General features: G+C 44.3%; 3 protein-coding genes across 3 annotated transcripts; 2 read left to right on the forward strand and 1 right to left on the reverse strand.

Moving 5' to 3' along the window:
- Positions 1-5,059: 5,059 nt before the first annotated feature.
- LOC146197350 (uncharacterized) lies at positions 5,060-8,315 on the forward strand. Its single transcript, XM_084596473.1, has 4 exons — positions 5,060-5,152; positions 5,858-5,896; positions 7,422-7,472; positions 8,075-8,315. Exons 1-4 carry the CDS (start codon positions 5,063-5,065, stop codon positions 8,252-8,254), a joined length of 360 nt encoding a protein of 119 aa, XP_084452599.1. The 5' UTR covers positions 5,060-5,062; the 3' UTR covers positions 8,255-8,315.
- A 1,605-nt stretch (positions 8,316-9,920) lies between these two features.
- On the forward strand, positions 9,921-15,961 carry LOC146197351 (uncharacterized). The gene is made up of 7 exons (XM_084596474.1): positions 9,921-9,980; positions 11,339-11,411; positions 12,168-12,262; positions 12,729-12,833; positions 13,994-14,032; positions 14,116-14,166; positions 15,828-15,961. The coding sequence occupies exons 1-7, from the start codon at positions 9,921-9,923 to the stop codon at positions 15,951-15,953; spliced, it is 549 nt and encodes a 182-aa protein (XP_084452600.1). The 3' UTR covers positions 15,954-15,961.
- Positions 15,962-17,027: 1,066 nt separating this feature from the next.
- Positions 17,028-20,998, reverse strand: LOC146197352 (scoloptoxin SSD20-like). Its single transcript, XM_084596475.1, has 4 exons — positions 20,811-20,998; positions 20,261-20,498; positions 18,310-18,423; positions 17,028-17,562 (listed from the first exon to the last, which is right to left on the reverse strand). The coding sequence occupies exons 1-4, from the start codon at positions 20,996-20,998 to the stop codon at positions 17,413-17,415; spliced, it is 690 nt and encodes a 229-aa protein (XP_084452601.1). The 3' UTR covers positions 17,028-17,412.
- Between the last annotated feature and the right edge of the window lie 1,062 nt (positions 20,999-22,060).

Below are 22,060 nucleotides of genomic sequence, written 5' to 3' on the forward strand. Positions count from 1 at the left end.
ATGATAAGCAGAAGCTGCAGGGGGAAGTCTGCACAGTTGTTGTCTTGAGGGCTGCATTGGCCATGTCTATCATGTCGTATGGCTGACTAGCTTTTTTGAGAACATGAGCAGTGAGACGTATCATAACAAATATAAGGATATTCCGGTCTGAGCGAAATATTTTGAATACAACTGAACTCTTGGAACCGCAGGCAAAGTTATTATGGGCAGTTTGTGCAGTGTAAGAGAACTGTAATGGAGCGAACGTGGCCATGGCATCGTCTTTGTGTATCTTTCTGTTTCCACAGGAACAATGGCGTCAGAGTTCTGGAACAAGAATCCAGGCACGACGAGGGCCATGATTTTTTATTCTGTGAGCTGTCTCCGCTGTCTTTTTCATCGTATGCAAGCAGTAGCCGGCAGTGACATGGGGCTTGTGATGATCGATAACGCGAGATGTCTGCACAAGCTTGAGATTCGCTGACATTTGGAATGAACCTTGATACGCCCTAGGAAAACACGTTTCCCGAGCAAAGATGTACGCGCCAAGTGTGCCCTTCCTGCGACCGCTGCTGTCTTGGACACATATAGTAGCTAGATTAATGAAAATGTTTTAGTGCGCAAGGTAGAGGGGTATAAAGAGTATAAATAGAAACGCGGAGCAGCCAGGTTTGGTTGTTGTTTACTTCATTCATACAAGTATTTTGTTGCCACTGTGGTACTTTAGTCGTTTTCTCAGTAGAACAATTGATAACAAAGAATACGGTGGCGATATTCTTTAAGTGGGCTATCATTTTAACAACGCGTACGCAAATCAAGCCTGATGGAAGTAGACTTGTCCTCTAGAGTGATACCTAATCAAGGTTCTATATACTTTGCCAATCTTAAGGTAGATACTCTGCCTCACCTGCCTTAGATGCGGAGCACTAGATATCTGGTAGACTCCAAACTAACCCCCCCCCCCCCCCTCGCCCCTCGCAAAAAACAAACATAGTAGACGTAAGTAATCCACATTTGTAAAGTTCCACCTGAAATCTACTACCGTCGCCGGCCATACATAATCTGTATTTTTGACGATGAAAATCTACCTCAGGACTAGCAGAATATATCAACCTTGGTTGGGAGGACGTTAAAAAAGAATCCTGCTCTCATCTGAGTTCATGGCTTTTTGGAGCGCACTTCTATCCGTAACAGTTCACAATGCTAACGGCGCTCTTTCCTAGTTTCGCTAGCTCAAGCCCGCATTTAGAAAATGTAGCTGCGAGTAGACACCACATTTTCGCACCTGGTTCGAGAGTACGAACCTCATAGTTATTTAGTTGTTGGTAATAATCTTTCGGTTACTCTTGGTACGTAGAGCAATTTTCCACCTCTTTATTTCTACATCGCACTTCACTCGCCTCCTAGATAATTTCGAGCTGGGGCAATAAATACTATATTATTATGCATTTGAAAGGATAGAAATTTGGGTGAGGTCAAAACATGGCCTTGAATACACAAAAACGCGTTAACTAGACCTAGACCGGACAATAAGAAGCGAAAGAATACCGCAACATCTATTTCTGATGTGTTTTCTCCCATATGGGCGTTTTCTTATCTGCGTTTTCTTATCTGCGTTTTCTTATCCGCGTTTTCTTATGTGCGTTTTCTTTATTAAAAAACTCTTCGGTAACGATATAATGCCTCTACTCACATTATGAAATCATGCAGTAAAGTAGGAATTGGCGTGGGAATGAATGAGGAAAACATTTTATTGCCTGACTCACACAGGCCTTGAAAAATTCAAATGGAATGACTCCTTAAAGTACACAAGTGGCTATAGAAGGGTATAGTGGCAATTCCCTGCGCTCACACAAGGCCATACCAAAGGAGAGGGCGATGAAATTGTGGTGCACGCACATAACGTTTTCTATGCAACAAAAGTACAGGAGCCGAAGATGTGATAGTTAAAATTGTGGTATTAATGGGCGCGAGGATGAGCCCAGTGATCGCGCTTTGCGTCGGAACAGGAGCCATATGCGTGACAGCGAGGGATACTCGGGCGGTTCATAGCTTGGCTTTCTTTTGTGGCTTACACCTGTAGCGGTCTTTCGTGTTCCTGGGGAGGGGGAGTCATGCTAAAGGTTAAGCATTCAGTCAAGGGCGCTTTTTTTTTTTTTCGTTTGCATCCAGCAAGGGCAATCCTAATGATTTACCAGGGAAGAAAATCTGAATATTTCACAATTCTCTTGCTAGGAAATATATAGGCCGAGAGGATATATTAACGAAAGGATGTCTTTCCTTTACGCAGCATGGTCTTGCTTGTCTGTTTTAACTGTTATGCATTCATATGACGTTGAAAAGAATGTGAGCTCAATTTCTTCATTTACTTATCTCTGGGCCGATTCGTGACGTAAAGCGTCGTGCAGAGAGCAATATTACGTGTGTAATTAGTGTACAATAAAATGAGTTTTAATCGCATAATAGCTTGCAGCATTGTTCTATTATAAAGTGAACTTACTGAGGGTACGCAGGGCAACATAAGGCATTAGAAAAACATTTTTCGTGTATTTTTTCTTGCGGTGAATCCATCTTTTTGTGTGAATTTTATGTCGCTCTTTAATTTCAGTTCATCGTTGCCATCGCAACAGTCAGCGAGGCCAAACTCGGCTATGACGCCATCTACGACATCTCTGATTATTCCGGTAAGTAAACAAGGCCACTAACGCCTTTGTCAGATTGTCAGTTCGTGACAGCGCGTTTCCTCAGCTGAATCCCCCGGCTGGGGCTTCATAAAAGCGAATAGCAAATTGTTTATTTCTAAAATTTGCCGACGCAGCTTGATCCTTTATAGTATCAGCAAATCTAATAATACGGGGATTATCTTATTTCAAGTAGTGGCTTGAGCTTTCGCATATAGCGGCAGGGCCACTCAATGGAAACGCACAACACGCTTCCCTTGAGCGGCCGTGGTACTGGCATCGTAAAACATGCGACGTTTCGGATACATACATGTTTGCGCGCTTAGAACGCAGGACAGAGCTTATGCAAAGTCTGCATAACTACCAAATGTATTCGATAAACTTTGCGCTTCATGGTACTTTGGATCATCATGGAATCGAGTTAGTCAATAAGCATTTCCGAACTCTAAGTCGTAAAGGCAACGTCTGGCCTGCCTCCTCGTCTCAGACGTTTAGCATGCGGATTGAAGCACGTTACTCGCCTATCTTTATTTGAAACGTGATCTCTGTCGCGTTGGACAGCGTTCACAGATGCAAGCACCTAAAAATGCAAGCGGTTGCCATTTTCTATTTCGTGCCGTTATTGTCATTAGAAAGCTGCTTTAGCCCACTGTATAAAGCTCGTTAATTATTATTCGGGAATAGTTAAGTCTGATCAGTGGTTTCCTTAAAATGCAGCTTAACGAACGTCTACCACTATATCGCTTTGTCCACGCAGCATGGAACGTGTTTAACGCGTCCCGCTGCTTCGATTACAGACCGTCCCGAGCGGCTCTCGAGGTTGGGTCTCCACGTGTTCCTGCAGTCGGTGCACTTCTTCATGTGTCTCTACTGGATCAATGCAGCCAGGCAGGCGAGTCTTACTGGCCACTGCAGCTGAGTCAGTTATGCGCTAGGTCTACCTTCTCAAGACTCTGTCTCTGCGGGGCGACTGAAACGTAGCCATCATTAGTACAGCCAAGACTGAACGTGACCTCAGGTGCATGTGATGAGATCGCAGTATTCTCACGCCGAACTGATTTCCGTGGGGAGATGTAGTGGAGCAGGTTTGGAAAGAAGAGAAGGTGTGAGCAAATAAGAGTACGCATGTCCGGGCTAAATATTATCTTCTTTTAACGTACATTACAAGCTAATGTACTCTGCGTGCGTAGGTGCACATAAGTAATATTAGCACGAATCAAGGCAGTTCAGATATTCTGGTCTCTCCTAAACTTCAGCTACTATCACAAAGGAAGAGGATTATATTTTAAAACATAGGGCATCCTCGTCGCATCTAATGACCAATTTGCATGATTTTCACTGATTAAACACTTGCATTTATAAGTGTTCCTTCCGAGTTACTTACACCCAGAAAACAAGAAAAGTCAATCACTCTGCTGACAACACAACTCAAGTTACCTACGTATGGCGTACATTTGTACCTTAGAGCTCCTTGATATTGTCAATTGTCTACGAGTGTTCTCGAGGTTCGTTTTCTGATGCCAAGATTGAGAAGCATGCCGTTTTTAGAATGAAACATTGGAGTTTGGGGGCATTCTAATGGGGCACAGAATGAGGCTTATATATCGCGTGATACTTCGCACGACTATCACTAAGGAGTGGTTTTATTTAACAAATAATGTACCTTTTGCCACGCATTACAAAGTTTAGTGAACAGATATTTAGCCCGACGACGTTAAAGGCCCCACATACACTCCAGAAAATCTGACGACGCATTTATGAATGAAAAAATCACAAGCTTACTTCTTGAAGGGGCACTGGGCACTGACTGGTCGAAAGATTCTGTAACGTCACGAGGTCACATGGCATGGCTGAGATTTCATGAGCCGCCAGCTCAGGCAGCTCCTTTGAAATGGGGAGGTGGGATGGGAATCAAACCACACCCCAGATGCTTAGATCCCGAGCTAGGCACGCTACCTAAGGCCACGCAGGCATATCAGGACGGCTTCTTTACAGGGGGGTTTACGTCTATGTCGGGTGATTTTTCGTATAATGCGGTAGCTTGCGACTGTATGCTTATGAGTATGTGTGAGATAATTTTTATGCCCATATAAAAAGGAACCGGGGAATAAGCTAGTAGTAGAGTTTAAGTACGGGAGCGACGATTTGCAAGGGGAGCACCAAACGGGAGTCATTACCGCTGTTACGTCACAGCCTTAAAGGAGGAGTTTAAACGTCCAGCCGTTTTGTTCTTAACGTGCAGTGAGGTTCCACGTTAGGAAGACTACACATTTATTAGCCGTCGAAAACTTCATGAGCATGATCATGCAGCCTTACCTTCATACAGGGCCTCATGACATACATCTGTTTTATTGTTCAGAGAAAATTTTGGTTGTGTATGTTCGCAGGACTACATATCTGGGATGTCCTTCGCCTATTCCGCCATGGTCATCCGAACGTGCGGGAACTTCATTTACACCATGGGGATTGCGGGCTACGAATTCTTTATCTTGGTAAGCTAATATGAAATCATTCCTACACCTCTCGCCGTTATTCATCCGCAGAAAAATATCTCGCCTATGTCTTTTTCATAAAATATATTATCACAATTCATACTTACGTCTTCTTTAGATTCAACCACAACCATACATTTCACCTCGCCTATACCATCGCCTAAATCATCACCAAAAAAGTCAATATTCCTGTAACACCGTAAGCTATTTGTATTCGTTTCTTCCCCAAACTAGCAAATATCGGAACAACTTACCTGCGTCCCTTACAAGCATTACCAGCACTCATAACTTTAAAACTTCCGTCCAAGGTTTTGTTTTGTAAAGTAATGTAACAAGTGATTTAATGTGTATAGTAAAATTGTTTGCTTACTTACATTGCATTTTGTACTATTTTCCTCGTACTACCATGTGAAACTCGGGACAATTTTTTCTTTTAAGCATTGATTTTTCTGTTTGCCTTTTTTGTTGTTTTTGTGTCTTGTATATTTATATTCTTTATCTTATATCTTTTATATTTGTATTCTAGATTTTGTGTAATTTGCCTTGTTTTTTGCCCCTCCCCCTCTATAATGCACTGTGTACCTTGAGGGTATAATAAATAAATATTAGTGCGGCCAATTTACATTATCCTGTGGGCTGTAGCTCCTATAAAGATACTGAGCTTCCAGAATCTGCGTAATGTGAACGCATGTCTTTTAATTGCAGCCAAGAACCGTTATAAACGTTATCAAGATTTCCAGTTGGGTAAGGAAAAACTCCTGGCGTCCTTAAAAACGATGTCAGGACCCATCTAGCGGCTCTGTTCTTTTTTTGTGTGTGGGGATACATACTTCTTTATGTTTAGGATTAAGGAAACACATTTGGAAGCTGACTGATATATTTCAGTCAATTTATATACTTTGTATATTACCTTATGGACCTATTTAGCGCTTCAGTAAAAGATACTTGCCCTATGCCAACCTAACGCAAACAAAGGTACCGTTTCTTTAATTTAAATGATTACTGAGGCCGTTTATAAGTTCCGGATAGCTGGCTCTTTAGTTTCGCTCATTACTGGACGGTTAAATCAGTGAGGGTTTATTTTGTAAATAATTAAGCCAAACTGAGAATCTAATTTTGTGTAATTTTGTGTAATGTCAAGCTGGTTCATCTGTCTGTCCTTTGAAAGCACGGGTATAGCAAACGTTGCCCGTAAAGCTTAGAAACCTTGTGAGCAAATTTTATGTCAAATCAAAACTGAGACATGTCCTGCTGATGCACAGATAAAATTGAGCTAACTCTACTCGTGAGTGACATTATAAGCTTAAGTTTTACTTTTTGCTTTTTTCCGAGCGGCGTTACCCTTTCTTCGGGTCTACTTTAGGAATCAGTTCGTAGAACATGAATAGACCAGTTAAAGAGCTGAGACGATAAGACGACGGCAACGGAAACATTAGCCCCTTTAATGAGGAAGCGAAAATGTGCCTCCGCTACGCTAACCTCTAAAGTATTTAGTTGGGCTAGGTAATTGGTACTAGGTTGCTAATTGCCTCCGCTACACTAACCTCTAAAGTGTTTAGTTGGGCTAGGTAATTGGTACTAGGTTGCTAATTCATTTCTGTTAGAGAAATGGTAGACGCAGGCAGGGAGATAACGGGAAAAGGATGGTCCTATTGTTTTGTATACTGTCGGCGTCTATATGTCGATGCAATCAATAATTTAGAATGCTCCTTTGATATGGAGAAAATTTCTACATCCTATATAAATTCTAACTGGTTTATATATCCGCCGCCGAAGTGGGAACAAAAGAAAAAAAGGCTGTCTGTGTCAGAAGCCTGATATTCACATTTGCTTATGTTGGTGAAGCACAACAATACCTCTGATTGCTCTGATTCTATGATCTCTTCGCTTGTTGGTTTACATAACATAATAGTCACATTTGGGCTCATATTTGAGCATTGCTTTCATGAATGGGCCTATATTATTAATGCAGATATAATATTTTTGAAATTATCTAGGTACAATTTGCAGTTTCACATCCCAAAAAATGAAATCCAATGTTAGATATTCATATCGGTCAAATATTTGCATAATTTTTCTGTAAATGCATGGTGGCCTAGAGTTATAACGTAGGTATAAAGCTTATGCACATAACTGCTTTATGAGCGCTATGTTTTCTGCGGACATTAAGCCTTCGCGCTTTTCTAAGTTCTTGTTAAGGTAGATTTGGCGCCATTCCGAAAACAAAAAATAACTCACGTTATCTTGCTGAATTTCTTTCTTTCTACAGATACCGACTGACCTCCGCGTGTGGTATGCTATCTTCTGGTTGGTTGTCGAGGTTGGTCTTTGACGTCTTATGCATCGAAAAGATGTTGTAATACAGGAAGATGCGCAGTATTCTTAGCGCTTGTGTCGTCAAATACACAGCGCGAAACGACAAAGAAAAAGGCAACGCGTCCACAATGCACACAAAAGTCACGCAATACGGATTCAACCACTCGTACTCCACAATGCACACAAAAATAACGCAATACGAATCCCTCCCTCCCTCCCCCCTCCCTCCCTCCCTTTCTTCATCCCTTCGCATGATGTTAAGTACCCTACTAATTTACATATTCATATCCTAACGGCCATCGGCACACAGACTAAACTAAGTAAGTTTAAGCTTTGTGCTAGGTCTCTATGTCTGTCTTCTAATTTTTGTGATCCCTATTTTCTCCTCAATGATTCATTTTACCTAAGCGGTAAACAGAATGCCTTTATTCTATCTCAGACAAGTCATCAGGTTTGAGTAGTCTTCTCCATTGATTAAGTGAAGAACTGGTATCCTCAATGCACTCAATTTAACCCATCAATCGATCTCTATCTCAGTAGCCTCTAACTCATCCTTTCACTCAAGATTCAGTTATGTCTGTCTCATACGTGTAGTGTATCTTGCAGGTCTACATCCTTTCGCGCTTACACGTCTACGCGAAGAACCTGAACGAGGCTTCTGTGGAGCCGCAGCTGACGTCGCCACTTCCGGAGACGCGAAACGAGCACCAGGTCTCGCCCATCGACTCCTCATCCACCAGCCCCGACGAGCAGCGGAGCCCCGAACTCTCTAGAGCTGCCAAGTAACGCAGCGACACGTTGTCAACAAGAGTGTTAATCTATGATCTCTTCTTTGTTGATGTCTCTACTTGTCATTTTTATTCCTTCTCGCCTTATACTATTCACACCGGGTTTTCTGAGGAGTAAGAAACGTCTCGTAAACATTGCCACAAAGCTTCTCAAGACTGATGCAACCTTTAGCTTCTGTCTGGAATTCTCATGCGACATCTTCTCCGCGCAGATAATCATTTGTAGCGGTTGGTGAAATCCTCGCTTTGAAATTATAGATAAGTTATGCCAGGTTCAGTCCGGGTGATTTGTCTTTGTATATTAGCTAATATGTTACAGTGCCTACCGAAAACATTTTCTGAAAGAAAGAGAGGTTCAACGCTGCTGAACCGAGTGTGGAGTGATAGCTTTGGTTGCGGGTGACCGAGCATTGCATCGAACACAACCAGTGTTCCGTTGAACACATCGAAGTTCACCTGCGTTCTATGCAGAATCTACTTTTATGCCATAAGCATGCGATGCCGGCAGACGCTTTCCTGCTCCACTCGACCAGCTCTCCACGGCGGTGCGCGCATGCGCAGTGCGAAAACTACTCTTCTCTCCGTACTGGTGCGTGTGTCTGCTGGGATGCCACTGACTTCCTTCCCCTCTGTAGCGAACGCAGCCAGCGGCGGCCCACACGGCGCATCTGCTGTGGGCCGTCATCGCACCCGCCACCACTTCGGTGATGGACGACGGCCGTTGCGGCGCGCGTCTTTCTCTTCCTCTTCTTTTCGTTCTTTATTCTCTATTTTCATTTCTGTCCGCACGAGGCAGCGGAGGTGACTCAGCTACAGAGCCAGTAGCAGGCCCGTGCGTTTTCTTTTCCTTCTTTCTACAGTTGCAACAACGCACGGCGCACCTGTGGCGAAAACCGGTCTTGGCGCATGCGCACTGCCGCTATTTTTCAGACACCGCGAAATGCACGAAGGGTAGAGTAGTGTAGCTTTAGGTACAAAACATTGCGCTAATTGAGCAAGCTGAATTTATTCATACGGCTCTTCGAAGAAGAGATGTTCGTCCTAATCAAATGGGCAGTGCGTAGAAAAGGCTCTGGAAGGCCTCATATTAAGAAATGGTTTGGCATTACGAAAAATGAAGGCGTAGGGCTGCAACCGAAAAACATGAGTGGGAAATAACTAGGCACAATTGCAACATGTACGCTGTAGTAAACAAACGTATGCGTGGGACTTTGCGTAATATCCGACAGAGCTGATAGAGGTGCACCGCCGATCAGCACTGCATGTTCCGTAGGTAAATTCGAATACCTCAATAGCAGAGTGCGTATGCTAACGGTGAGCTCTCACAACAGCGGTATATAGGTGAACACCAAGGTGAAAGCAACGGAAGTGAAAATTATCGGGAGGAAAACAATGTGAACCTTTGCAGCACTTATATTCAAATAGTGAACGACAAACACAAGGAAGTAATCGATCAAAACGTGTACAGTACACAACCTTGAAGCAAGATAAGAACAAAAAATCACTTGCATCTTTGAAAATGAACTCGAAGAAAATTAACAGCATTTAGCGTTGATTATGCCGAAAAAGTTTTGCTGTCTGCGATCCAGCTGTTAGCTGAGAAAGAAGACACCGAAGCAGCTGTTCTAGTGCGGTTTACGAGAAAAGTCCATATCAAGCCCACCATGTTCTTCGAGACTTGCTGTGAGATGCCCAGTGTGGGCCTGGTGGTTTTTGTCTACGGGGTAAGCGTTACTTTTCTGTCCCACTTTAGTTGCCTTCAGTCGTATAGAAGCGGGAAGATCGGCATACATAGTATCTGAGATGATTTTTCCTCGGCGCAAAGACACGGGTTCGCCTAGTCGTCGTAGCCGCGTTCCAGTTGATGTATTTAAGCAAAGCTCCATGTGTGTCAAGGCACACATGGAGCGCACATTTACGAACTCCAGATGGCCAAAATTAACCTCAAGTTCTCCACACCGGCGTGCCCTACAGCCAAAGTCCACCATTGGCGCTTCAGAATTAGGTAGTTATATATTGCAAGTATGTGACCGTGGTATTTCACGTCGTAACAAGCCAGCGGGCGCTGACATGACGGCCTACTTCTGCGTTGGTGGTGCCCTAACGAAGTGATCTTGAGTGCAACTTAAACCTTAAGAACTATTGCAGCATTCCGATTTTTTTAACAACTGAAGCTCGCCTTCCAGAATGCTTACTTTATATGGCAGTGGTAGTCGTAATGCACGTATGTCAGCCCTTGTCACTGAATTCGAAACATTGGTTTTGGTTTGGATCTTACACGATGAAACCACCTGGCAACAACCACATTCTATAATGTCTGTGGTTCTGTCATACAATAAACGACGAAGCAGTAGGCGTTATACGTACAGGTGATATATATATATATATATATATATATATATATATATATATATATATATATATATATATATATATATATATATATATATATATATATATATATATATATATATAGGGAAAATGAGGGTGCTCGTTATAAATACATGAAGGAAAGAAGCGAACAGTCGCCGAGGCCAAGTAAAGCATTGGGGATGGTACTTTATGCCTTTTTTTTTTAATTTTTACTTGGATCACGTTCTACGTGACGCTGGCGGTAACACAGGACGTCCCACGTCCGCCGCTATGGTTGAGGGTGGCGCTGGTGAACACTCTCAAGGTTCGTATACAGACAACATAAATACCCAAGAAAGTAGCAGGGGGGACAGCGACCGATGTAGCTCAGTTGGAAGAGCACCGGACGCGATATTCGGAGGTCGTGAGTTCGGTTCCCACCATCGGCACGCTGTTTTTTCTTCTACTTTGTGTTTAATTATATTTCCCCTGAAAACAGATTACATTACTAATTTCTGTGATCATCCAAGTAGAAATAAAAAAAAAAGGCATAAAGTACCATCCCCAATGCTTTCCTTGGCCTCGGCGACTGTTGGCTTCTTTCCTTCATATATATATATAGTTGTTTTGATGGGTCCGAAATAAGTAATTACAGTTGTTTTTACTACCCTATGTCTATTTTCTGGATTTTCGTGTTTTCGATTAACTTTTTTTTAATTCTTCCCTCAAGATTGCAAATTTCCTGGCACTGGTAGGCGAGACCACGTACAGTCTGGCAACCATCGCTGACATGAGAGGAGCGGGTGAGTAGTGACCGAATGGGACATGAGAGGAGCAGGTAAGTAGTGACCATGTGGGTGCCTTTAGTGACGCATCACATCCAGCCAAGAGTAGTGGTATAATTGGTCCTTTTGCTCCGTCCAAACTGGTTCCGCCCATTGAAGTTAACACTTCCAGATGTTATGCAGAACGTGCGTGGTCGCATCTGTAGCACATACCGCATTGCCAGTTTAAGTCCACTAATCGATGTGCATTTCGAGCTTGTGAAAACCTTTCTTCTGGTTCATATCGGGCACAGTTGTTTTCAGGAATGTAGTCACGAGCAATGCGCCACATATAAATTAGAAAAAGAAAAAATGTATTCCGCTTAATATCACTCAGCAAAAATAATTGTGGTCATTCCGTAAGTATTATAAAAGTGACAGCAGAGCAGCGCATAGGAGGCGTTGACTTCATTTTTTTTTATTGCGATAATCACTACATGTGAAATATATTTGTTAGGCAGCCCTAGCAAGTGCTAGCACGTGAAGTGATCAATGAAGCTGTTTCGGCTTTTTCTCTACGTTAAATTTGGTATGTAGAAGTAGCCTGAGTGTAGTTTCGGCTTAAGTTAGGTGTGGAAGTACGTTCTAAAATATTTGTGCGTTCAGAAAAGCATTCTCTGACTCAACCTGTGCCAATTAAAATTATTTCTGTGATGAAGACTGCGGTTATTTAGCGTGTGTGTGGGACAATAAAACAAGTCGGCCACTTCGTGGCTCACTTGCATCCTTTTTCAGACACCATGCCAGAGTACCTTCGAGCCGCCATCAATGGCATCGTGCGCGTGATCACGATGTCGATGTGTGCCTGGTGGATCCTGTCCGCCAACAGGGCAAGTCGCAAAGAGCAAATGTTTATGACGTCAAGTTGGCATAGGATATTTTATTGGCTGAAGATATTTAAAGCCCGTTTAGCTCTAAGCGCTGTATTTTGTCTGAGCGTGGTCTTTGAAAAAAAAAAAAAAAAAAAGAGAGAGAAGTTTACCAGTAGCAGAAAATAAGTGGTTAAGGCTTTTAATGACAAATAGGCTCCTGGCTGTTCAAACTACATACTTTTGTCTTCTATTTCCCCCATATCGTTATTATAAAAAAAAAATGAAGTCGACGGGATAAGTGTAGATAAAAAACTTAATACGTAACGCGTTTCTTTCTTTTTTGCTGCTCACCGGATGTGAGTATCAGACTGTGGCGCTTAAATGATCATTCCGGTCAAGTAGTGCCTGCTCCTCCCGGCCTTGAGGCTTTCAATCTTGGAAACATTTTCACAAGGACATCTGCACACTTCCTTTGTGAACGCAGGCCCAGACGAAAGGGATGAAGGTCGCCTTTGCCTGGATCCTCCTCCGGACTGTTGGCAACGTCCTCTATGCTTACGGAAATGTCCTCTACGAAACAATCATCGTGGTGAGATTTTAATTTTTTTTGCGGACAACGTAGATCAGTTTTACGGGTCTACATGTCCGAATGAGTAATAGGTCTTGAACAACTTTGTACAAGTTGACGAAAAAGTATCGCCCATTTAAGTAGTCTGCTAACTTGGATGCTGAGGTGACGAAAAGCTGGGCTGTTAGGCTTTGAAGCCGGTTCTGGCTGGTCCCCCTGTTGACAGCATTTGGCAAAAACACGCTGCTGAAGCGAAAGTCTTCTGTTCACAAATAGCCAGCGTTCTCTCTGGAAATGTCTTTGCCAAAATGTTCAGAATAGTTTAATGCGTTAAAGGAGCTGTCGCTTAGCTGTAACTTGAGTAGTGGTCCTCGACCTTGGGAGACACTGGAGAGCTATAGAGGCAGTTCCGCTCACTGCACTGAGCACTGGAGTTCCAGGGACACGAAAATGAGGACAGACATCTCTCGGGAAATACACTACATTCTGTGTGCGCAGAGTGAGGCCTCTGAACTCTTTTGTCGAGAACAACGCTCACTGAACGGAAGCAAGGTTGTAGTTAGAGATTTCTTTTCACCGCCGCAGTAAACTGTGTTCATTAGAGCTTGCAGAGTTAAATATATTCGACAAAAATCTGAAATTATTTAAATACAAAAGCACATTCACGTTAGGCGGATAGAAGAAATTATTGAATAGAATACGCACCATTACCACGGGATTGATGGGAAGCCACTGAAGCAGGGCATGTAATTAACAATCCTTGCAAGGCACAGATTGTTCTTTGTCTAAAACATCATTTTGTGAGCACTGTTTCTTGACAGGCGCGATGTTTATTGAAAGTAGATTAGAAGATATAATGAGACGCAGTAACGACTCAAAATTTCGTGTTGCTATTGCAATGTGATCGCTATGTGAAGTCTGGACATCTGAAGCCCTAGATATCAAAACGTTTAATATTAGATAATACAGACTACACGTTACCTCAGCACAACGATACAAAGAGATCGAATGTTAGTGAGTGCACCCGTGTGCATGCCCCAGCCCATGCGCGGATGTGCATGTCTGGGCGCGTAAATATGTTTGTAGGCTTGTTCTAAATGTACCGTCTCCAAATGCAATACACACCACCAAACTACATTTGTTTTCTGTGAATGGCCCTCATTTCCATCTCTTTAATGCAGCCCGAGAACCTCATGAACTTTCTCGGCATGTCTTCCACAGTGAGTAAGCACGAAATAATTAGCACGGTTTGCATGCGAAATGTGCCTTCTTGTGAAGCGAGCCACTCTTATTCACGTCGCAGTTCTCTCACACGACAAGAGTGATCAGTGCGACATCGTGGCTTCTTGCTGAGGTGAGTTAAAAACTTTGAAGATAAACATACCTCAAACCATTGTCTTTAGACTGGTCTTGTTACTAGTTCATTGGTTTGAGGCTGGAACCGTATCTAAGATCTATGTTTATCAGTCGCCAGCGACAAGGCCATGCGTGTTCTAGCACCCACACGTAACCCATCAGAATCCATTGACTTCACACTGCACAAGGATAATACATGAAATGGGCGCAGATTTGATTCCCCAACTGCCGAGTGCTGTGTGTCATTCTTTCTTTCTGCTGCGGCTATAGATTAGCCTTTTCAAGGTTCGCCCTGCACAGTGTGAGAAGTAACAAGCTTTTGTTGCACTGGTCGTAGTGAATGGTTGGCGGTAATAGAGCATTGCACGGCGTCGGGCCGGCCCGAATGCCAGGCCGGGGCATGATCCGTTTCGCCGGACCTGCGCCTGAAGATGGGGGCCTGAGCCGCGCTTGGGCTTTCGTTCCCGGGTCTGGCTTGGGCCTGTACATAGGGGGCCGATGATCAGCTTTTGATTCCCGATTTTAGAACGAAATACACACTTGGGATGTTACAGCAGTTATACTAATGAAATAAATATGCAATGAGAAATTGCTTTATAATAATTATATATTTACTTAATAGCCCGCCTCGTAGCTTAGTGATTACAGCACTCGACTGCTGAGCCGTGGCAGCCGGGTCTGATCCTAGCCGCGGCGGCCGGCGTATCGATTAAGGCGCGGAACATGGCATGAGTCTACTACGCTGCGCTAGTGTACATTAAAGAACCGCGTGTGGCTGAACTGACATGGAGTCTCACCATACTGCGTCTCTCATAGCTTGAACCACATTGTAACGTACGCAAGCCCTTTTGCATTTCGTCTCTCTTGAAAGGCGACCGGTTTGGTCGTGAATTTGACCCGTTAAATTGTGTTCGTGAAAAATAAATGCAATTTTGTTGGCAGAGAGAAAGCTTTAATATTTAGACATAACGGGGCGTAAAATGTAGCTGAAAAAAATTCTGAAGGATAACTAGTTGATTACGCGTGTATACAACTGGTTTCATTTAGCTAATTGGAATTTCCCAGTGCCTTTTTTTTTTTTAATTTTTCCCCATCTACGAGAAAACAGTTCGAAAAGCTATGTGAACACCCCTCATTATCACTTTGTTCCAAAACATTTCCTGAAGCGTTACTGCAATTTCAGCTTCTTTGTCGGCCAGTTATTTATGTAGTAAAAGTCTACTTGCTCAAAGTGAGAATTTTACTTCCTATATTACTTTGAGAATGGGCCCGGGCTGGGCGTACTTACTAGAGCGATAATTTAGCCTGCCTAGGCCAGGCCAGAACTGGGCATGACTCATCGAGAAATAAATTAAAGGATTTGTGCTTTGGGCTCCAGTCTCGGCCTCTGGTCTCGTGCGGTGCCTTAAGCATATAGGTAGAAAGCCTCTACCGCCACCAGAGTCTGTGTAATGAAATTTGAAGCGTGAGAAATGTGACGGTTGCCTCTTTTTGGCCTCTAACAAACGGCGCCTTATCCCTCTTACTATTCCTTCTTCCATTCTTTCGAGAGCTCAGTTCCACGTTCTGCTTTCTGCGTACTGCTCGGTTGTTTTACTGCATGTGCTGTAACGGCGTTTCTCAAACTCTGTTCTCGTATATCATTTCTTCGTGGTGCAGGCCTTCGTGCTATCCAGGATGCACGCTTTCCACTGCCTGACCAGCGCACCCGAGCACTGGCAACAGACTGAACAGCCACAGTCTGCCGCTGCCGCCGCCGCTTGCAAGGTGGCCGAACCAAAATGATTCCATCTTTTCCAGGCTCCTCGCGTTGAATAAAAAGATCCCGTGGTTGCGTTTACGTTTCGAATGTTTGAGCAGGGCCTGGAGAACGGTGCGCATGGTTCCGAACATGGCCAATCTTTATGATTTTTAATTACGAAACCGGGCAGCTCCCGTGGTCTACAGGCAGCAGTCGACTTCCGTCGTTGATCAGCTGCACTTCGGCTGCGTGTAATCAAGGGGCTCGGGACATCGGGCCGATGAGGCGTAGCGAGACAGTATCATGTAGTAGACTCGACGAGTTTTTCAAGGATATGGCGTGAGATTAATTTGATCAGATATCAGGATAACTTGCTTGAAGTAAATAAAACAGGCCTTCCCGTATTCCCAATCACTTTGATCAAACCAAAGTCACTTCTGACAGTTTAGTTTTCGAGATTGGGTTTGTTTCTCCACCACCTCCTGTCACAAAAGCAGTTCAATCAAGGCAAATAATTGTCACTAAGCACTTGTCAGACTTGCTGCACTTGTGCAGTCGATAAAACTGTTAAAGGACCATGAAATGCGTATGACAGTACTGTACATGAATCACCTAAGAATATTCGCCTACGGCTGCTGAAGAATTAATGATCGATTTTCTTTTCCGACCAGATTCGGTTTCAACAGCTGACCGATGACTGTGACGTCAAGGTCACGTGAGGGCTGAATAAAACAGCGCTATGACCGTTTCGGTGCAGTCTTAATTCAACACAACACTACAGCAAGCCTGCCTCAAAGACAGGAATTACACTAGATGAAGAGTCGGCGATTATATCGCATTTTCTTCATGCCGCGCGTGACCTAGACTTGCTTGTGACGTTGCAGCCATCTCTAGATTGCTGAAACCGAAACCGAAATTGGCGAGAAAAAAACTTTAATTAGAAAATTATTTGTTGGTCGTAGGCAAAAACTGCGTAGGGATCCATATACAGGAATATCTTACACATCATTAGCAAAAAAAAAAAAGTCAATGAAATTTGGTGTCTATAGTCCTTTAAGTTTGCATAAATTAGCTTTGACTCATGCAGAAAACCGCACGGCGCACCCAGATTTGTGGTATTCGTCAAACAGTGAATTAGTTCATTTTATTATAAAAATTCTCGAGCGAATGTGTCCAAAAAGGGCCGACTATAAAACCACTAAAATCGATCTACGCAGGGTTGTTTCAGTTTATCACCACTGTCTTTACCATTGAATCTATGTAGAAATTATTCAGTAAGAAAAACTATGGGAAAACATATAAACGGGGTAAAGTAATAAAAACACTAAGAAAATATTCAGAGTCTAGATAAAGACTACATTTGTCCTGCGAACCATGGCCGTGCACAGTTATTTGACCGAAGTGGAGTAGGAGAGGACAGATCCAAGAATAAAAAGAGAAAGGTGGGATAAAGAGCACAGAAAAGAAAGCAGGGGCAATGTCCAAAAAAGCTGGCGGCAGAAGTCAGTATCCGTCGACGATACCGCCCTTGCGGAAGTCGGCGACCGCGTAGATGACGCGGTCTTGTGCGCGTCCAATGGCGTTGACTGCTGCGGGTCGCTTGTCCATGGGCTTCAGTACGTGGCCTCGCTGGCGGAGGAACTCGAGCACCTCCTGCGGGTCGAGGATGGTAGCTCATGCTCTGAATAGGCATTTGCGCGAAGTCAATTATGTGATGCAGGATACAAAGGTCTGTGCACTGAATGACGCCGAAGGAAGGGAAGACAATTACGCCATCAGTTATTACTGCCAGTTACGTCCGTCTTCTGTCGCGAAGATGGCTGTGAAACATTGCCGGAGAAAAGCGAACTGACGCAAGACGACTAGACAAAACAGAAAAATAAGAAAATCCTAAAAGGGAGGGGGGGGGGGGGGGGGTGAGGGTTGCACTTAAGCTCGTTTGTGGCTTCCCTTGGGGATGCAATGTTAATACGTTGTAGAAGCTATCATAAACTGGAATCGGGAATTGGGCAGTCGCCATTGTTTCCCCGTAGAATGATTTATATGATGCGGCAGTGCCCTCAGAGAAGGCTTTCAATATAGAAACTGTATACCGCCATCTTTATAAGCACTTGCCTTTAACCGTTTGGTATAAATGGCTCACCCGCAAAGGCGCAAACTAAGCAACTCTGGCACATTTATTTGCCGTTACTAATCCAGCAAGTCCCTAGCGTGCTAGTTACAAAGGCTCGCCAGAAGGCTCGGCGTACTAAGGGGAAACACGAATTGAATGGAAATAATCCTCCTCTCCTCCGAAACTTTTTCCCCGAAATTCATCTGATACCTGCCCGTGAACACAATGCTCGTGAAACGGTGACCGGACAAGCAAGATGCGTTAATATTGATACGTAAATGCCGCACCTCTGAGAAGTGCTGCTCGTAGACGACCACGTTGGGCAGCAGTTGGTGGTGGAGGCGGGGTGCCTCGACTGCCTCCTGCACGGTCATGTCACGGCGCACGATGTTGTGGATCACCTGCGAGTGAAGCACGGCACAGCGTTAACGCGGAGTCGCCGCCATTATAGATGGTATGCACTGGCGCTCACGTGGCGTCAACTACGCCGCCGGCCGTCATACTTGTGGTACATGTAGCAGACGAACGCCTCACTAGAATGCTTTCCTCATGCAGCGCATTCAGATTGCCTTTTGGAATTCGTGCACACGGGAGAATCAGCCGGCCAGCTGTCGGCGCGCGCAACCGCCGCAAGAAACTAAGTCGCAAATAAACGCCATTTCGGGTGGGCAGCGGCGCTACTTAGCGCCGCTCGAGCCGAGGCCGAGAAACAAGTCCAACGACGCCGTGGGCTCACTCGAAACGCAGATAATGGTCAAGGACAACAGCGCTTCCCCGAAATGGAGAGTTGGAATTTGGAAGCGTTATTGTTAGCCCACTAGAGAAATGTTTTTGTTTTTTGACACAAAGTTTGCTGTTCACAGTCGCAATTAATGGTAGCTCATTAAGGCATCAAAATGGGCTAAGTGCCTGGTGGTGGCTCCTTTTTGGGCTGTGCGCCGTGCGTGTTAACAAAAGCCGACACGAGAGTGTGTAGCCGATACTCGGTAGCTTCATCCCTATGGTGTCTGTGTTTCGTGTTGGCATCTGTAAACACTGCACGTGCAGATCAGTGATTGAGTTAAAGTGGCGGGTTGCCGAGCTAGGCGGCGAGCTTGAATTAGCACACTGGCGCAAGCATAGATTCTCAGCATGTGTACAAGGAAAAAAAAAAGTAATCGCCAGGGTGGCCACGACACCCCCGGGGAAACGCGCATGTCTCAACGACTCGATCATATCAAGGTCCAAAACAGGACCAACTCGCATATTTCTTACGTATAGCTTTTGGGAAAACTTAGCGTCCATCCTGCGCTTATCAATGATGAAACTCGTCCTTAACGTTCGTAGGTTACCCCGAGGGTAAACTCTGAAGCGCTATGTCTAGATCACATATGCAGAAGAGATCGAATTCAAGGGTCGCAGATACGTCGCCTAGAGTAATGCGAGAGCCCTGCAGACCCACTGCAGAAACACATGCGGCTTTCCGAATTCACGGAACGGCTGTTGTCAGCGTTGTCCGAAGCTTTCTTTCCTGAATAGAGGGAAATCTAATCCCGCGAACAACGTTCGTCACTGCGCCCTTTTCGCGTACCTCGGCTCGAGCAGCGCTACTCAGATTATGTGCCCACCCTAAGTGGCATTTGTTTCCACATTTTCATGCAGCTATCGAGTGCGACAATTACATGCCCGATTGCGATGCATGCGTAGTCCAAGAGACAACATGAATGTGGCACGCGAGCCACCGTAACCCGACGAAAGAACCCTTTCGGAGCAGTACTGGCATGAGTTCGTCTGAAGCGTGCACCGCAAAAATGGCCGTCGCCGGTATAGTTGGGCGCCATGTGGGCTCAGTGCATACCACCTATTATGAAGCTGGCTGACTTCTTCGTGCAAGATAGCCCCAGAAAAAGCAATTATAGAAGAATGCACACGACATGTATCGAGTAACATTTCGCGACATGTAAAGAATGGAGTAGATATTTATTTCACACGGCCCGTGTTAATAAAATTCAACATAAACGAACTGTGCGAAATTACATCAGATAATGTCCGTTTTGTTCGCAAACTGTTCAGTTTTTCTGAGAGAGAGCTCAGCTTCCGCTTCCATTATGCCTGCCCAAAGAAAGAAGCGAACGCAGTACAGCTGGATACTGCGACACCATTTCACTCTGGCCATGCACTGTCGCCGACATCAGTTAGTCCAGAGTAGTCACTCGGCCATAAATTCCAAGGGTCCAGAGTCTCATCGAATCAACTCACGGACGCGGCCGAGCTGACTATGCGCGCCCCACCCGAAGCGCCGATGACGAGTACGACATCGCCGCGGCGGTCGATGAGCAGTCCAGGCGCCATGGTGGTGACAGGCCGCTTGCCGGGCTCAATGTAGTTGTTCTCGTTGGGCTGGTAGCCCGGCAGCGGCGGCCGTGGCAGCGTGAAAGCCGACATGTGGTTGTTCAGCACCACGCCCAGCGATGGGGACACGCACCGGGAACCGAAGCTGCCAGCATGGGAAGGGCGTTAAGTAAAGAAAACGGAAACACAAACAAGAAGCTGCTTTGCTCTGGTAAGTGATTGCACATGACGGACAGGAGCGGAAAATTGCGTAAAATTAAAAAGAGTAGCGTCAGGCATTTGTAGTCACACGTTACATCTGTTCATCTCTAGATGGCACGTGAAAAGAAGAAAAGACGCTGCCTAAATGAAAAGACTTTAAGCTAACTGTACAATGAATGCCTCAGAAGCGCCGCGGCCAGTCAAGGCAGATCAGTATGCACGAGGATGTGTAGTGAGAAGAAGGAAGATGGCTCACTGCTCTCCCAAGGATCCCGTAAGAGAGACGGCGTCCCCCGAGGGCCCCAGAAAGGCGAAGTGCGACGAGCCGTGCTGCATGCGCCCCAGTCGGTGTAGACCGTAGTGACGAGGGTCATCGTATGTGCGCTGGTCGTCGATCAGATTCAAAGTGCGCCGCACGTGCTCCAGCGAGGTGATGCTGCGCATGCTCTGCAACGCAGCGTTCAGATCGTGAATGTCATATCTTAATTCTTATATGTCGATACGACGCAGTAATCATGTAATTGTTATAAAGCTGGTAACTACGCTCTGAACCTCGGTCAAAAATTACATGCATGCCCAAACCATATATCAAAATTATCCTTGTAAGCCCGTCCATGGGTACAGTATTGACCGAAGTTATCTCTTGGTCCCAAAGCAGTGGTCCAACTAATATCAATTCCAGCACGCCATATATAACATCCACAAAGAAGGATAATGAAACGTGCACATATTCGGTTAGGTTAATGATACTTGTGCAATATGTAGATGCAGCAGATTCCTCGGCTGACACAATAGCACCTTCGGTCACCCCAGATCATGATACGCTCATATTTGGAGGCGTTATACGCCCTCAGCACATATGTTAAAGAAACAGCCACTTATCTAGGCACAGCGGTATCCTGGCAAGACTCATTGTCAGCGAATAAAAACTGGCGATATGTAACGACACGCTTGAAAGAGTATCCCCACAACCTGCACGTATTCCGGAAAATTATCAGCCCCCACAGCGCACTCGCCTAATCTGGACGCCTGCTCATGCCTGTCTTTCTGTAGTGAGGCAGCTCATAACCTAGCTCTAGAAATGTACCGCCGAGCCAGTTTATGCAGCCGGAAAGAAGTGGTTGTCTTTTTATACATAAACCCTACAGCACTGCAGGCTCGCCAAACCCAAATTCTTCCTGCAGGTAACTTCAAACGCCTATCTAAATCCCCTATCCTTAATCATGTAGGTTCATTCAGAAAGACTGGCCATAAATAATAATAATAATAATAATAATAATAATAATAATAATAATAATAATAATAATAATAATAATAATAATAATAATAATAATAATAATAATAATAATAATAATAATAATAATAATATTAATAATAATAATAATAATAATAATAATAATAATAATAATAATAATAATAATAATAATAATAATAATTGTATCCGTTGGTATTAGACTTCTATCTTCACAGCATGATTTAAGTGCACTTGTGGAGGACGTACAGCGG

The sequence above is a fragment of the Amblyomma maculatum genome, chromosome 3 (genome assembly GCF_055883805.1).
Source record: "Amblyomma maculatum isolate TAMU_Amacu chromosome 3, ASM5588380v1, whole genome shotgun sequence".
Lineage (NCBI taxonomy): Eukaryota > Metazoa > Arthropoda > Arachnida > Ixodida > Ixodidae > Amblyomma > Amblyomma maculatum.

Bases quoted from the DNA above. Each gene is read 5' to 3' on its own strand.
- LOC146197351 (XM_084596474.1), top strand. From the start codon at position 9,921: ATGTTCTTCGAGACTTGCTGTGAGATGCCCAGTGTGGGCCTGGTGGTT. The intron at 11,412-12,167 runs GTGAGTAGTGAC...ATCCTTTTTCAG, and splicing joins CGCTGACATGAGAGGAGCGG to ACACCATGCCAGAGTACCTT. The intron at 12,263-12,728 runs GCAAGTCGCAAA...TTGTGAACGCAG, and splicing joins GGATCCTGTCCGCCAACAGG to GCCCAGACGAAAGGGATGAA.
- LOC146197352 (XM_084596475.1), bottom strand. From the start codon at position 20,998: ATGCGCAGCATCACCTCGCTGGAGCACGTGCGGCGCACTTTGAATCTG. The intron at 18,424-20,260 runs GTGAGTTGATTC...CTTCACTCGCAG, and splicing joins TAGTCAGCTCGGCCGCGTCC to GTGATCCACAACATCGTGCG. The intron at 17,563-18,309 runs GTGCGGCATTTA...CTCGACCCGCAG, and splicing joins ACGAGCAGCACTTCTCAGAG to GAGGTGCTCGAGTTCCTCCG.
- LOC146197350 (XM_084596473.1), top strand. From the start codon at position 5,063: ATGTCCTTCGCCTATTCCGCCATGGTCATCCGAACGTGCGGGAACTTC. The intron at 5,153-5,857 runs GTAAGCTAATAT...TTTTAATTGCAG, and splicing joins GCTACGAATTCTTTATCTTG to CCAAGAACCGTTATAAACGT. The intron at 5,897-7,421 runs GTAAGGAAAAAC...TTCTTTCTACAG, and splicing joins TTATCAAGATTTCCAGTTGG to ATACCGACTGACCTCCGCGT.